General features: G+C 39.6%; 1 protein-coding gene across 4 annotated transcripts in view; it reads left to right on the forward strand.

Annotated features, from left to right (window-relative positions):
• ADIPOR2 (adiponectin receptor 2) overlaps window positions 1-13,297 on the forward strand; it is a 45,633-nt gene that overhangs the window by 20,085 nt on the left and 12,251 nt on the right. For all 4 annotated transcript variants that reach the window (XM_080576106.1, XM_080576103.1, XM_080576104.1 and 1 more), the window contains exon 2: window positions 2,132-2,367. In XM_080576106.1, the coding sequence (XP_080432232.1) occupies window positions 2,200-2,367 (168 nt within the window). In that variant the 5' untranslated portion in view covers window positions 2,132-2,199. The remainder of the gene's footprint in view (window positions 1-2,131; window positions 2,368-13,297) is intronic.

A 13,297-nucleotide genomic window follows, 5' to 3' on the forward strand; every position in this document is an offset into this window, starting at 1 on the left:
TTTGAAGTGCTGTGTGGAACTCAGGCAGGGGTGCGTGTGTGCCCGTTTGTTTGCAGATGGCCATTTCCTTTTGTAGACTTTTTTGCTTTAGCTACGGCTTCAGTGGTACAGAGTACTGTACTGAAATTAATCTCTTAAGTTACCTTTTAAATTTAGCTACCCAGTAAATTTCACTTTTAAAATGTAGCTCTTATTGCATACTCTTCTCTCTTTCTACCCTAGATCAGTTTTGGCAAACTGCAGTGTGACGATGTCCCCGTGTTTCTCGCATAAAAATAGAATTGTGAATTGGCTGCTTGAAGCATCACAAAAGATTTCAGTTGTTCTGTAGCTGGCTAAATATTTGTTCTTGTTCTTAAAATCCACGTGCTCAAATTCTTCATAGGGCTTCCTATATAACGTTGTTAAAGCCTTGGCTTAATTCTCATGGGGTGAGAAGTCCCGTGGCTCTCGAGTTTACCAAGCAAACAGATGTGACCGTTTTAGGTGTTAGCTCTCCGATGGAGGTTACGGACCCTGTAGCGGAGCTAGCAGAAAGGTGGGCACGCCATCTGCTCTGCTGGCACCCTGTGAGCTCCCCTTCCTGGGTGACGAAGGCAGCATGCCGTGCTGCCCTCCGACAGCTGAGCTGTGCCGCGGCTCTGCAGGCTGTTACCTGCTCATTAGCAGCTCTCTCCCCTGGAGACTGCCAGGCAGCTGCAGGGATGTAAGGTTACAAAGTGCTACAGCAGAATTAACTATAGCATGTTTGACAGAGCTGAGAATTATCTTGCCGTGGTCGTATGTAAATGAGATTGATCCCTTAGAGGAAGGGGGTACTTGGTTTATTGGCTTTTTGGAGGTGACATTTTACTACAAGACAGCCAGTATCAACCCCCCAGCTTATCTTTTTAATTTGTTCTCCATTCTGACAAAGTTCAGCATCTTTTATTGAATGCCAAAATTCCAGTCTAATTATGCACTCTGGCAAGGTAGAGCTTGTTAGATGGGTTATCTTAATGTTACATTAGTCACGTCTAAGTACTTAAATGCTACAATAATAGAATGATACCAAGTGAGTATTAGTACAAAACGAATAGTTTCTGATTCAAAGTGACTCTGCAGTCTCAGCGGAGCACTAACTCATCCTGCTGGTTTCTGGCATTCTGATTGCAAAGTGCCCTGGCTGCTGTGCCTCCCAAGACAGCCAGCGCCACTTTTGGCTGGCTGCTGAAGTGACTGCCATGCAGTGATGTACCAGATAAATAGGTAACCAATAATGCTCTTAGACAAGGGCTCAGATTAACAGGCTGGTATCAGGTAGTTTTCTGCAATTTTAATTAAATCCTTGGCACCTTGAGTTAAATTTAACCCATATTCTTGTTGCGGTTTATAAATAAATTTATAAAATATAGTTTTTTTTCTGAGTAGATAGTATGACTTGTGGTTTTCTGGGGGAATTTATCGGTTTCCAATAGGTGGGATGGGATGGGATGAATGGTGTCTAAAGCTTTCTGGCGTAATTCCTTGTACAGGTAAAGGTACAGACCCACTCCTAGCAGTAACTGTGAACGTGTTAGTTTAAGCAATGGGAACAACATATTCACTGTGTGTACTACTGCCCTTCTTTCAGTCTGGCTATAGCTAGTTGTTCCTTGAGCTCTGCTTGCTTGCTACCAACCACGCAGCTATACCAGTACTTAATGTCCTGATTTTAGTGAAACCTAGCCCAGATGATTTGAAATGAGTCTCATAGCCACAAAAAGCTGATGGCTCTAGAATGCCTGTGACAAGTAATTTATTTATAAATAGTATCAACAGTCCAGTGTTTGCAAGTTAGTAAAAATAAAAATAATTTGTAAAAACACTATTGTGCTTTTGTGAATTTACTGTGAATCTCTGGAGCTCACTCTGTCATCTTTCAAAGGTGTGCTTAATTTGTGTTAGGATACTGAAGTGTTAGTGGTCACAAGATGAGAATTCACTTTACAGCAGCATAAAAGTCTAGATAGATGGTTTTGTGGGGATTTGGGCACATGTAAAGGCAATCATCGTAGCTGTCTGTCAGCTTTTCGGCATGGTCTTCTTCCAGCCAGTTTTTATGATCTCCATTGTAACTTCAGTTTAGTTATACGAACTGTTTGTCTTTCAGCGTCAGCACATCATCAGCCGAACTGAATCAAGAGGAGGCAGAATATTTGAGACGGCTCCCAGCATCTCATGAATGAACTAACGGAACTCGATAATGCTGGTTCTCCAGAGCCGGTTCTACGGCTCAGAAAGGGACACATGTCTGACTCGACAACAACCCAGGCAGCCTTTGAAGATGACAGCTCTGAGCAGAGGCTTCTTTTAGTGGAGCCACCTTTGTCTTCTGACCAGGAAAATGTAAGTTATGTGACTGTCTGTTAGGTTTGCTGAGATAAATGAGTTTTGATACAAGTGCTTCATTGCTTTAAGTTGCAGGACTCTGAACAGAGAGTTTACAACCACTTTATGCCTGTTAATTGTAGTAAAACTAGAAGGATGCCAGAAATACTCAGCTGAACGCATGAGAATTTAGGTGACAAGCCTGGGCATAAGTGTAAGTTTAGCAGCTTTGTGTTGCGTATTCTTGCCTCAAAGAACGGAGGTCATACTAGTTTGCTCTCTGCTGAGATGCTGCTTATATCAACAGATTTTTGTTCTGCAATTGCCAGTTAATTGCAAGTGAAAGGCGAAGATAATATTGACTCTAGCTGAATATAATCTGAACCTTGACTAATTGCTATCCTCTTGGGGATTAGGGTAGAAAAATCTGCTTGCAAGCAATCTTGTTGGAGGAATGACTGTACTGGATTAGACCAAAACTCCAAAGTGCTTACTATCCTGTCTCTGACAATAGCCATTAACAGACTTCTAAGGAGAGTACAAGGATAGAGAAGCATGCAGTGTTACTCCCCAAGGACGCTCTCCCAGCTTTTAGCAATAGGATGTTTGCAGATTTTCTGAGCCAGTGGCAATGTTTTTGAATTTTCGGTGCGTGAGCCTTTGGAAAACTTAGTAGCCACAGCATCCTGTGGAAAGGCATTCCACAGCTTAATTAAATGTTGTAGGAAGGTAATATCCGAGTGTTGGACAGAAGTACCTTCTGGTTAGAGAGTTTCAGAACCGTAATTAGTGCTTCTCCCAGGATATATACAGATGAATATCGGGTCAGTTAAGTAGAAGAGGCATTCATCTTGGACTTACTATTACACTTATCGTGGCTTAATGAGCTGACAGTATTGGTTTAGTTACAGCAACTGTGTGCTGTTTAGCCAGCAGCAAAAACATGCTGATGCTACGTAACAGTCTTCAAGGCAGAATAGTTGGGCTGTTGCTGTAACTGCATTTGCCACAGATTCTGTTTGTGTGCATGGACCGCAATCATGGTTTAGTTGACATGGTAAGTCTGTGTTAGGCTGTCTCAACGTTAGTAGTCTGAGAGCCCGTACTGAATTGAGCTTAAGGTGTCTGTGTAATGAAAGCCAGGTATTCATGGCCAAGAAGCTGAGTCAATGGTTGTACAGTGCAATAACTTCTACAGACCATTCTCAGTATCATGATAAAAGGAAATAAACAGTCTTTGTATTATGTGGAAATGTATAATATGCAAAGTGTTAGTCAATAGTTGAATTTGCTAAGGTTAGAAAGGAAAAGTTGAGCTGTGCTAGCAGGTATCTTGAACAGATGTACATTTCTCTTACAAAGTGTTTGGTATCATCCTTCGTGAAGTCTGTTTTCATTCTTATCTCTGACTTTCCTGATTGAATAATATGAGTTACCTGGAGATGGAATAGACAAATGTGAAAGTGCAGTCTGCAATTCATTCAGTACATTTGCTTAGCTAAATAGAAAGTATTTCAATGAGTAAGTATTCATTTTTTTTTTTTTAGAATTTGAAGTAAAATGGTTGAAGTACTTTCATTCTCTCCTCTACTTTTTCAGGCATTCTTAGTATGATTTTGTCCTTATGACAAAAGTATATGCTGCTTTTGTTTTAGTTCACTAGGAATATTTAGCTTTTTTGTTTGCTGTCTTTCCTCTTTCCCAGTCTCTTAAAATGCTGCCACAGAAATCTGTTTTTGCCTCTTGGACCTGGCTATTCTGTCTTGAACTGCAACACTTTCTCTGCCCTGTATGGCCTAAATTTTATTTTTATATATATAAATATACCTTTTTTCAGCTTGAAGCTGTATTCCTGTTCTTTGTGACTTCTTGCTTTTAGAACTGTGGTGTCTTTTAGACTTTTTTTCCCTTTTAAAAAACTGTATACTTGACGCTTCAGATGGAGCATCCCAAAACTCTCTGCTATCAAATGTACCAATGTTAGCTTGCCAAATGGCCCTTATTATGTGACAAACTGCAGTGTTCTAAATAATCTGGAAAATGCATTGTGCTATGTATCTTCCTCTGTCTTCAAAAGCTGTTGTTCAACACAGCTGTTACTCAGAAGCACTGATGTACAAGCTAGGATTTACTTTTTCCACTCTACTGTACCTTCTGGCTATGTGAAACTCTTTTAGAGAGGACTTCAAAAAGATGAGCCTCTTTAAAACCAGAGGAAAATCTAGTTTAGAGAACAGAACTGTAAGGTTACTGCTCTGCTGTAGATGGAATAGTAACCCATAAGGGTTACAGGCACATAAGCTAAATACAGCCTTATAAAGGGACTCAAGTGGTGCCCAATATGTTAGTATTTTAATTGCCAAATACTTTCTGCTTCGATGTGGTTGCAGCAGTCTAGGAATTCCTATGCTGTTGAAGGAGAGTGGATGAGAGCTATATAGCATGTTCATCAGAACATCCATTGTATTTTAAATGTATCTACTTATGACAAGCTAATGATATTGGCTTTCTTTAATACTGCCTTGCAGGTGTATATTAACCGTTATATTTCCTTAAAATTTACTGGGCATAAAGCTTGAGGCACTAATGTAAAATACTTGTATTTTTGTCCTGTGATTAAAATTATATTGTTTCCTTTTTCTGTTGCTTGAATGCTAACTGTTGATCCTGTTAGCCTATTTATTTCACTGCAGCTCTGTTATTTATGTTAAATCCGCCACAAACTCTCCTACAGGATTCCATTTCTTCTGCCTACTTGCATATTCACTTTGTACTCCACTCGTAGGAGGAAACTATCTGAGCTCATAAGAGGTGGTAATTGCTTTTAATGAATTATTTTAGTAGTCTTTCCTTAGAAAAGGAGGTTTATGGATGCATGTCATGTATTTTGTGCAGAATTACTTTCCTACCTCCTCCACGGCTTGCAGTGTCTGTCTCTTTATAATTTTGATGGTCCAAAATATTGGTCCTCTTTAGAATGAAGCATCTTTATGGAAAAAAAATAGGTGGTCTTGCGAATTCTGACATAGTCCTAAAAGCTTTTCTTGAGGCTTTGGTACCGGCAGATGTACCTGGGTGGCTGCGTGGCTGTGAACTGAAATAGTACTAAAGATCCTGCTTCCTGTAAATCATGGCATTCACTGAGAACATGTAGCAAAGATTTATCACTGTACTGAGCATGCCTACCCAAAATAATAGTAAAACAGCTGCATCCTTTTACCAGTGCTGTAAATCTGCCAGTTTTATAGTGATGCTTACAAGAAGATATGGATCATATAAAATTAATATTCTTTACACAAGAACCTCTTAGTCTCCTTCATCCATAGTTCTGTTCTCTCCTAGAGTGCTTACATGTTCATAGATTATCTATTCTTTGAAACAGATACTTGAAAGGGCGGTAAACTTCTCACTAACTTGTTTAAACGTGCAATTAGTATAGTGCAGATGAGTGGTGTATGCTCTGTACCTTTGAAAAATAGTGACTGTACCTGAATGTTAAGGATTTGGTGGTGAGAAGAGGATCAGGCAAGCTGCAATAAGCCTTCTCTTCCTTTCAGCAATGCAAAATTTTTGCATGTGCTCTGTGTGTGTGCAACGAAAGCATTTTTCAGCAGGTGCTTCCCTCTTGTCGCATGCTGGATTGCCTAGCCTTCCTGACAGCATCTTTTCTCCTTTCCTAGTGTGTGTTTCAACTGCCTGTGTAATTCCAGCAGTGATAGTTCCTAAAGAAATCCCTCTTACTGTGGCTTTGTTACGCTGATGTAATCAAATATGGGTGACTTTTTATAACCTGATGAATGGGCTCTTTATGCAGCCCTAGAAACCTGTGCTTGACTTTCTCCTTTTCTACTATAATCTGTCAGTGACAGGAGGTGAACAGAAGAACCATTTTCTCTGCCTTTATTCCATCCATCAGGCTTTCATGTTCCTGAACGTTGCTCCCTTTCAGGCAGTTGGGCTGTGTTGTGCGGTTGTGCTGTGCAGCGCAGAAATGTACTCTTGAAGTTAGGACACAATGCCCTGAAGTGTTTGATAACAAACAGTAAGGGTTTGGGAGGAGGTATGCATAGCTCTCAAATCATCTAAATGGGCAGAAGAAACTTGGGCAAATAATCGTCTGTATTGCTTCTCAGGGAGCATGGGTTTTGGCTTCAAGTGGAACTTACTTGACCCCTGACAAATTCACGGTACCAGCATGTGGCTACAGGAGCCTTTCCAGGGTGTAAAGACTGAAGTGAAGGAGGAAGACAGAAGGATATACCAGGTTTTCCGGGTATAAAAGAAAAGGTTTAGAATAATTGGAAGGTGAGCAAATAACTTGGGGTTTTAACTTGAATTGCAGAACTTAGAGCTTTTTCTGTTAAAGAAGTGTATTATCTACAAAAATAGACTACAAAAATAGTTTCGGTTAGTGACAAAACCATGCATGCATATTCATGGAATTGTTAACTTGTCTTTATGATGGATGCTAGTTGAGTGAAAATGATTCAGATAGTCTTGCAGGCCGAAGCTAGTCTTAAGAGTAGTCTTTCTGGAACTACATTCATAAATTCTGACTGCCTTAACTTTTTTTTTCCTTTATAGACTTGCTTGCAACTTTGCTCAATTTGAAACCACTTTATTTTCCCTCTAGCATTTACTGTTGTTACTTGGAGTTATGATTAAAAACTTGGCTGCTGCTTCTGCCTTTGCTTTCTTCCTGCATTGTGCTACAGGTTTTGTTGTTAGAGATCGTATTTTGAGTGTGTATGGGAGAGGCCTGGCATAATAGAATTTGAGGTCCTACCAAAATGTTTCTTTCAAAACAGATCATACTCAAAATTTCTCATTCTGCAGATTTCTTTGACTTCTCGTGTATGTCCATTTTTGCAGCTCTTGGGTAGGAATGCTGCTGTTTGAAAGCACGTGAATTGGCATTTTATTTCAGGTCAAAAGATCTTAACGTCTGAATTCTCCTTCAGTTGCTGTTCTAAGCACTGGAAGTAATGCATATTTTGCTCAGACTGCTAGTCACTGAAGCAAGTACTTGAATCTAGTATCTGTCCCTACAAATATGCCCTTTTTTGTACAGCAAAACACTTCTGGATATACAGAGCGGAGTATCTCCGAGTATCCCTGTTTGAACAGTATGAAGACATGCGATGCATCTATGGAGATGGTTTCCAGGCACCACAGGCTTGAATTGGTTGGATGCTGATGTATCCTTCACTGAGAGTTACTAATGGGCCTGGTTTATTAACAGGCTTTTAGAGCTTGAGTGTCGGCAGGGGGAAGAAAAAAATAGAAATGTTGACTTAGTCAACCATGAGTAGACAGGTTTCTGCCCAGAAGGCTGGTAACACGGGAAAGAGCCTTGACCGTGTGCCTGCCCTATCTTCCAGAAAACTCTCGTGAGTTGTCGAGAAGGTTGCAGTAGGTTATGCTAGCTGGGTTCAACTGTCTCCTTCTAGTCTGGGGAGCCTTAGCTCTTTGAGAGGGGGAGTACTGGCGCTCTGCTGAGTTTGCTGCCTGTCAGCTGGGATTGGAACCATTGCTTGCTGTGTCGTGTGTTGAAACTAGGAGAGGGAGGGAGGGAGTGGTTTTATTTATAATTCACTGGTACAGCTGCTTTCCTGGACAAAGGTTAGATTCCACAGTTTTTCCCTTTGTTCTCAGGGAGATTGTATCTGCCTGACTTGGGCAGTAATGGGGGAAGTGGCAGCCCTTCAGAGTGATAGAAGAGAAAATAGTATTGTACTGGTGGCTTAAAACCTGCATCTTAAAACCTGACAACTGTTTTAAATTGCTTGACTTTACTTTTCTGTTAAGTTCAGCAATACACTTTCAGTCGTTTTTTTTCCTGGTAAGCCCAGCACATTTGTTTTCTTTTTTCCTGCTGTCAGGATTAACATGATAAAGGAGCAGAAAATGGCACACAAGAATCCTCTGCAGTAGATACAATTTTTGCAGGCTTTTTTGTGAAGCGTACTGATGAGGAGGTGTGGGCACTGAGGTCTTTGGTCCATGTCAAGTACTGAGCGTTGATATAAAATCAGTAGTTGCTAGAGCTTATACATTCAACAAATCCTATTCATCTGAAGATATTTAATGAGGGAGCTAGTTCGAATAAGGGTGTGCTTGCTGAAGCCACTGTGACTTTGTCCTGTTTGCTAAACAAGTGTTAAATGTTGGTGCTTGTTTTTAATAGGTGCCAGCAAGCAGTCACCCATGACCAATTGTATAAAACTGTTTCCAAGTGCTATATTAAATGGAGTGTAGCTTTTATAGGAAGGTGACCCACAAAGGAAAAATACCAAACTACAGGAACCTCCAATTTAATATTTTGACCAGTAGTCTGCAAGGGTCTTTGGCACAGAGCTAATGAATGACTTTTTTTTGGTTCTGTGACAGCAAAAACAGCTTAGAGGGTGATGGTGGTTAGCCTTTTTGGAAACTTTGTTGTGTGGATGTTTACAACCCTGCCAGATAAAGAGAGATGCAAACTCTAAATGACAAAGCAGTTTTAAAATAACCTGGTAGGTACAAAAGCTAAGGGAAGTCAGGGAAAAGTGCTGTGCTTTTCCAGTTAATTACTTATAATCCAAAGAACATAAGCTGACAAAACTCTGAAAAATGTGCAGCAGCTTTTTTAGGAGAAATTGCGTGGCACTGCCTATCGCTGCTTTCCCCTTTCAAAAGGCCAGTTGGTAAAAGGTCAGCTGACGGGACAGGCACACAGGAGTTGCTGAAGAAAGCAGTCTGGGTAACTGAAAAAAATGTTACAGGGCTGTGATCAGAAAAAAAATAGCTTTTTTTATTATAGCCTTCAACATATCTTGGCCATTATGCTTAATGCTCTCGAGTTACTGAATCTGGCATGTTGCCCCAAGAAACATTAAATGACTTGAATGTCATGTTAAACACTATTAATCATTCATCCGATGAGATCAAGATAAACAAGAGCGAGATCTCCAAGTTCATGTCTAGACTTTGTGACTTCAGTTTAATATAGGAGATAACAGTGGTATTGTAAATGAGGCAATGTATGTTTTCTGACTTTATTTTAAGAAGAGAATTGTATAGAAGTACTGAGTTGTATAATGTCCCATGACTGAGTGTTACTCAAGATGTTTGCTTTTTTTTAATTGTCTTGCTCATGATACAATGGTGTGTTCATACTGAGGCAGGGTTCTGGCTGGACACAGATCAAGAAGAGTGTAGGGGAGCATCTATCAGCTGTTGAACGAAGCAACAAGAACTTTAAAACAGATTCAGACAGCATTGTGCCTTGGAAATTCCTGTGATAGTAGTTTTAGGGCACCAGTGACATCTCGATAATGAACTGACATAACAAACAATTGAGCTTTGAGACATGGGTTTTCGTTAGCTCCAGACCTTAATACCTGCACATTAAGGTATGTGTGCAGCCCTCAAGTAGCTGAGGGGTGACTTTGTCTGAAGAGGAACCTGTCACAGCAGAGTCCAGCCCTTTCCAGGGTCTTGGTGACTTGTATTGCAATTATTAGTATTGCTGCTTAATAAACAAACAAACAAAAAAACAATTAAAGCCATCAAATTTCTCAAAGTGCAGTCACAAAAGCTGCTGGAAGTTTTGAGAATATAACAGCCTGTGGAAGTGGGTATTAGTTTAACTTTCTGTAATCCATGCTTACCTAGGTTCTTATGCTTCTTTCTAAACTGGTTAACAGCACAGGAGGGAATGGAAATCATCTGGCATTCAACTAATATGTATTGAACTGAAATATGGCCATGAATATATTCAACAGAAGGTATTTTTTAGTGGATCTTGGCAAAATGTTGTTGCTGCACTAGCTTGAACTCCTTAAATCTCTTGGTTATCTGGATCAACTTAATTATCTAATGAGAAGCTCACCTAGAAAAAATGTGAGCAATTTCTGCCAGATTAATATTGGATCAGCAAATCAACCCAAGGGTCAGAGGAGTGCCAGAAGCAGTGTAATGGGAGATGGAGGTGAGGGGGATCATCACTTTTGGTAGAAAAAGTTTTTTTTTGTTGCTTTAAGTCTGACTTGTTTCAGTTTGCACACTCTAATGAACAGATTGAGGTTTTTCTAGCAAAATTAAGTCTAAAGTGGTGAACAAGAGCTTTCTTGTCACCTGTGCAAGGTAGTAGACGTGTAAATTCTCAAACTTTCAGTAAATCTTTAAACAGACGTTAAGAAACTACAGACCTCACTAAGCTATACTTTTACCACTTGAAGTCTGGAGAACACAACTTTCTCAAAAGTAGGTAAAGGGTTTCTGAAATCTTCTACCATTGCAGCTTGACTTCTGACAGGCTTTCCTGTAGTGAGTGTATTAATAAACAAAGTATCTGGTAACAGTTATGAAGGGGATAGTACAGAAAATGTTAATCTGTGTGAGAAGGATAAGCTGTTGTAGTAGACAAGAAGTATATTGACTTTACCAGAGCAGGTTTTACTATGTTTCTCTGTCTGTAACAAGATCTTTGGCTATGTGAACTGCCTTTTGGAAGGTGTTCAGGCAACAGATTCTTGTCCTTAATGTAAACTTCTTTTAAAAAACAAACAAGCAACTTTGTGCTAGGGCTACAGAAGAATAAGATTTTGATGTTAAAATAAACTTACTTCAGGATAGGCACTGTGCATTTGAGCTCTTAGTGAGGTTTCTTGCTCTTGTTTGCTCCGCTGCTCTAAGTCTTGTTTTTAGCACTAAGCCTTTTCCATCCCTAGCAAAGCACTTTGAAATTCTTGTTTAGAAGATGATCTGTCTCTGGAAGTGTGCTGCCTCGGCTTCTGGACAAAGCAGTATAATCAAATCTAATTTCCACCTCTTTCTTTTGCCTTCTTGTCCATCACTGCTATCACAAAAAGAATCTGGAAAGCTTCCCAAAATAAAGTGCATATGGATAAACCAGTAAAACCTTTTTCTTCCAACCATTGTCACTCATCCTTCAATTTTAGTTTATTTTCTGGTTCAATTTATTCAGCTCAGGATGCATTTAGACTTCCGTTACATAATTTATGTATCATTAGGTATCTGTACTATGTAGGTAGGTTTAACACTATGAATTTGCAAAGGTGGTCATTTTAAAATTGGAAGGATTGCTTAGTATTTTCATAGAAGTAAGTGTCTGGGCCCTCTCAAGTGTAAGTATACAGAAGCCATGATTTCAGATTTGTGTGAAAGACTGATTCTAGGCATTGCTGTGCATGTGTGGCAGAAGAATGACAGCTGATAATTACTCATTCCAAGAGATTGAGGGGTTTTGTTTCAAAATCAAATATTTCCAAATGCTCTAAAGACTTCACAGAATTACTTACTTAAAGACTTGCTTCTTTTAAGAGCATTCTCAACTTTTGACTAAGTTAGACAATGCAAAAAAGCATCTGAAATGTCACCCAACTAGAAATCCTCCTAAGCAACAACCTGGAAGGTACAAAGGCAAAAATGATTCTACACGTACTTGCTTCAGGTTATACCATACTGCATTAAGAAAGCTTTTGTTCTGGGTTCTTGTATAATGTAAGGTGTCAGGCAGGTGGGATTATTTACCTATTGTTTTCTCCAGTTTTAAAATAGTGATTCGGTGGGCAGAATTTAGAAGTAGTTGAAAACGGGTCCTAAAGCATATGCTTGCTTATGTTATGTTCTAGAAGTATTTTTGAATTTCTGATATGGTCTAAAGTTATTTTTGCATTTCTGATACGGTCAGCCAAAGGAGAGAAAACATGGAAATCATAAGATACAAAGGAGCTCATCCTGTTGGAAACCTTGCAACGATAAGCCCTCTGAACAGAGAAATTGTATCGTTTTCTTCAGTTGCTGTCTGAAGAATGAAAGGTCAATAGACTCCTTCAGACTTCCAGATGAAAACTGGCGTTGGTGTTGCACTCCAACTATACATTTCCAGCTTCCAAAAAGTGCAGTTTGCTGTTCTTCCTAATGGCACATGGGGGGGAAGGAGTTGAGAGAGGACAGATGTTCCAGAACAGACCTCATTTTTCTTCCTTACCAAGAAAAGGACTAAGAAGCTGAGCTTTAGCTTTTTCCTTGAATGCTAATTTTGCAGCTTAATGGCAGGAAGGAGATAGTAAAATCAATTCCATTTTCTGGCAGTAATCTGGACTGTATATATATGATACGAATTCTTTTATCACTAAAAAGCTCACTAATGATTTGTTTGTAGGCATGTTGCCAAAATGCAAAGATTTTGGACTAGTTCATAAATAGCTGTGCTCTTCGAGCTTTACAGTCTGTTCAAATTAAACCTTCCCATCATTCTAGAAATGTGAGTATATGGAGAGGGGGAAATGAACATTTTTTTGGCTTTGAGTCACTGGACAGACTGCAATGAATACAGGCTTTGATTCAGTAAGGGAATGGACCTTTTTTCCTTTAGTCCACCCGGTTTTGTAAGTTGAGGATTATTAACTCGATCACTCCGTTCCAGCTGGTCATTGTGTGGTGCTGGGGGAGAGACTTTTAGGGCAGCTGAAGCCATACTAGTGCTTCTTGTATCAAGTGCCTCGGGCCGTGGATACCAGCCTTGCTTTTCTATAAGGGATTTTCTTGGAACCTGAAGATTTCTTTGATTTGTAAGATTTCACAGGTTATCATAATGAACATCTAATCCAGACCTTGAGTAAATTATTTACGATGTTGAAACTGAGAACCCTAACAGAAGAGCTCCATCAGCTGAGAAAGCCAGTAGGACTGGCAGTGTGGGAAATACGTCTTTGAGTCAGAATGAAACCAAATTTGTTTTTTAATAATATGCTATCTAGCCCAACAGGATTTGTGCCTGTTTTAGAAGGGTATTAAATGTGATTGCATCCATATTGCCTGATGGCTTTCTTACTAGAATTAATGGCATAATCTAGGCAGTGGGAGTATATCTACTGCTGCTTTATACTGCTCTAGGATTTGCCTAAAGCTGATCAATATTTATATCAATCATTTGGTA

Source organism: Anser brachyrhynchus (assembly GCF_964034855.1).
Source record: "Anser brachyrhynchus genome assembly, chromosome: 1".
Classification (NCBI taxonomy): Eukaryota; Metazoa; Chordata; class Aves; order Anseriformes; family Anatidae; genus Anser; species Anser brachyrhynchus.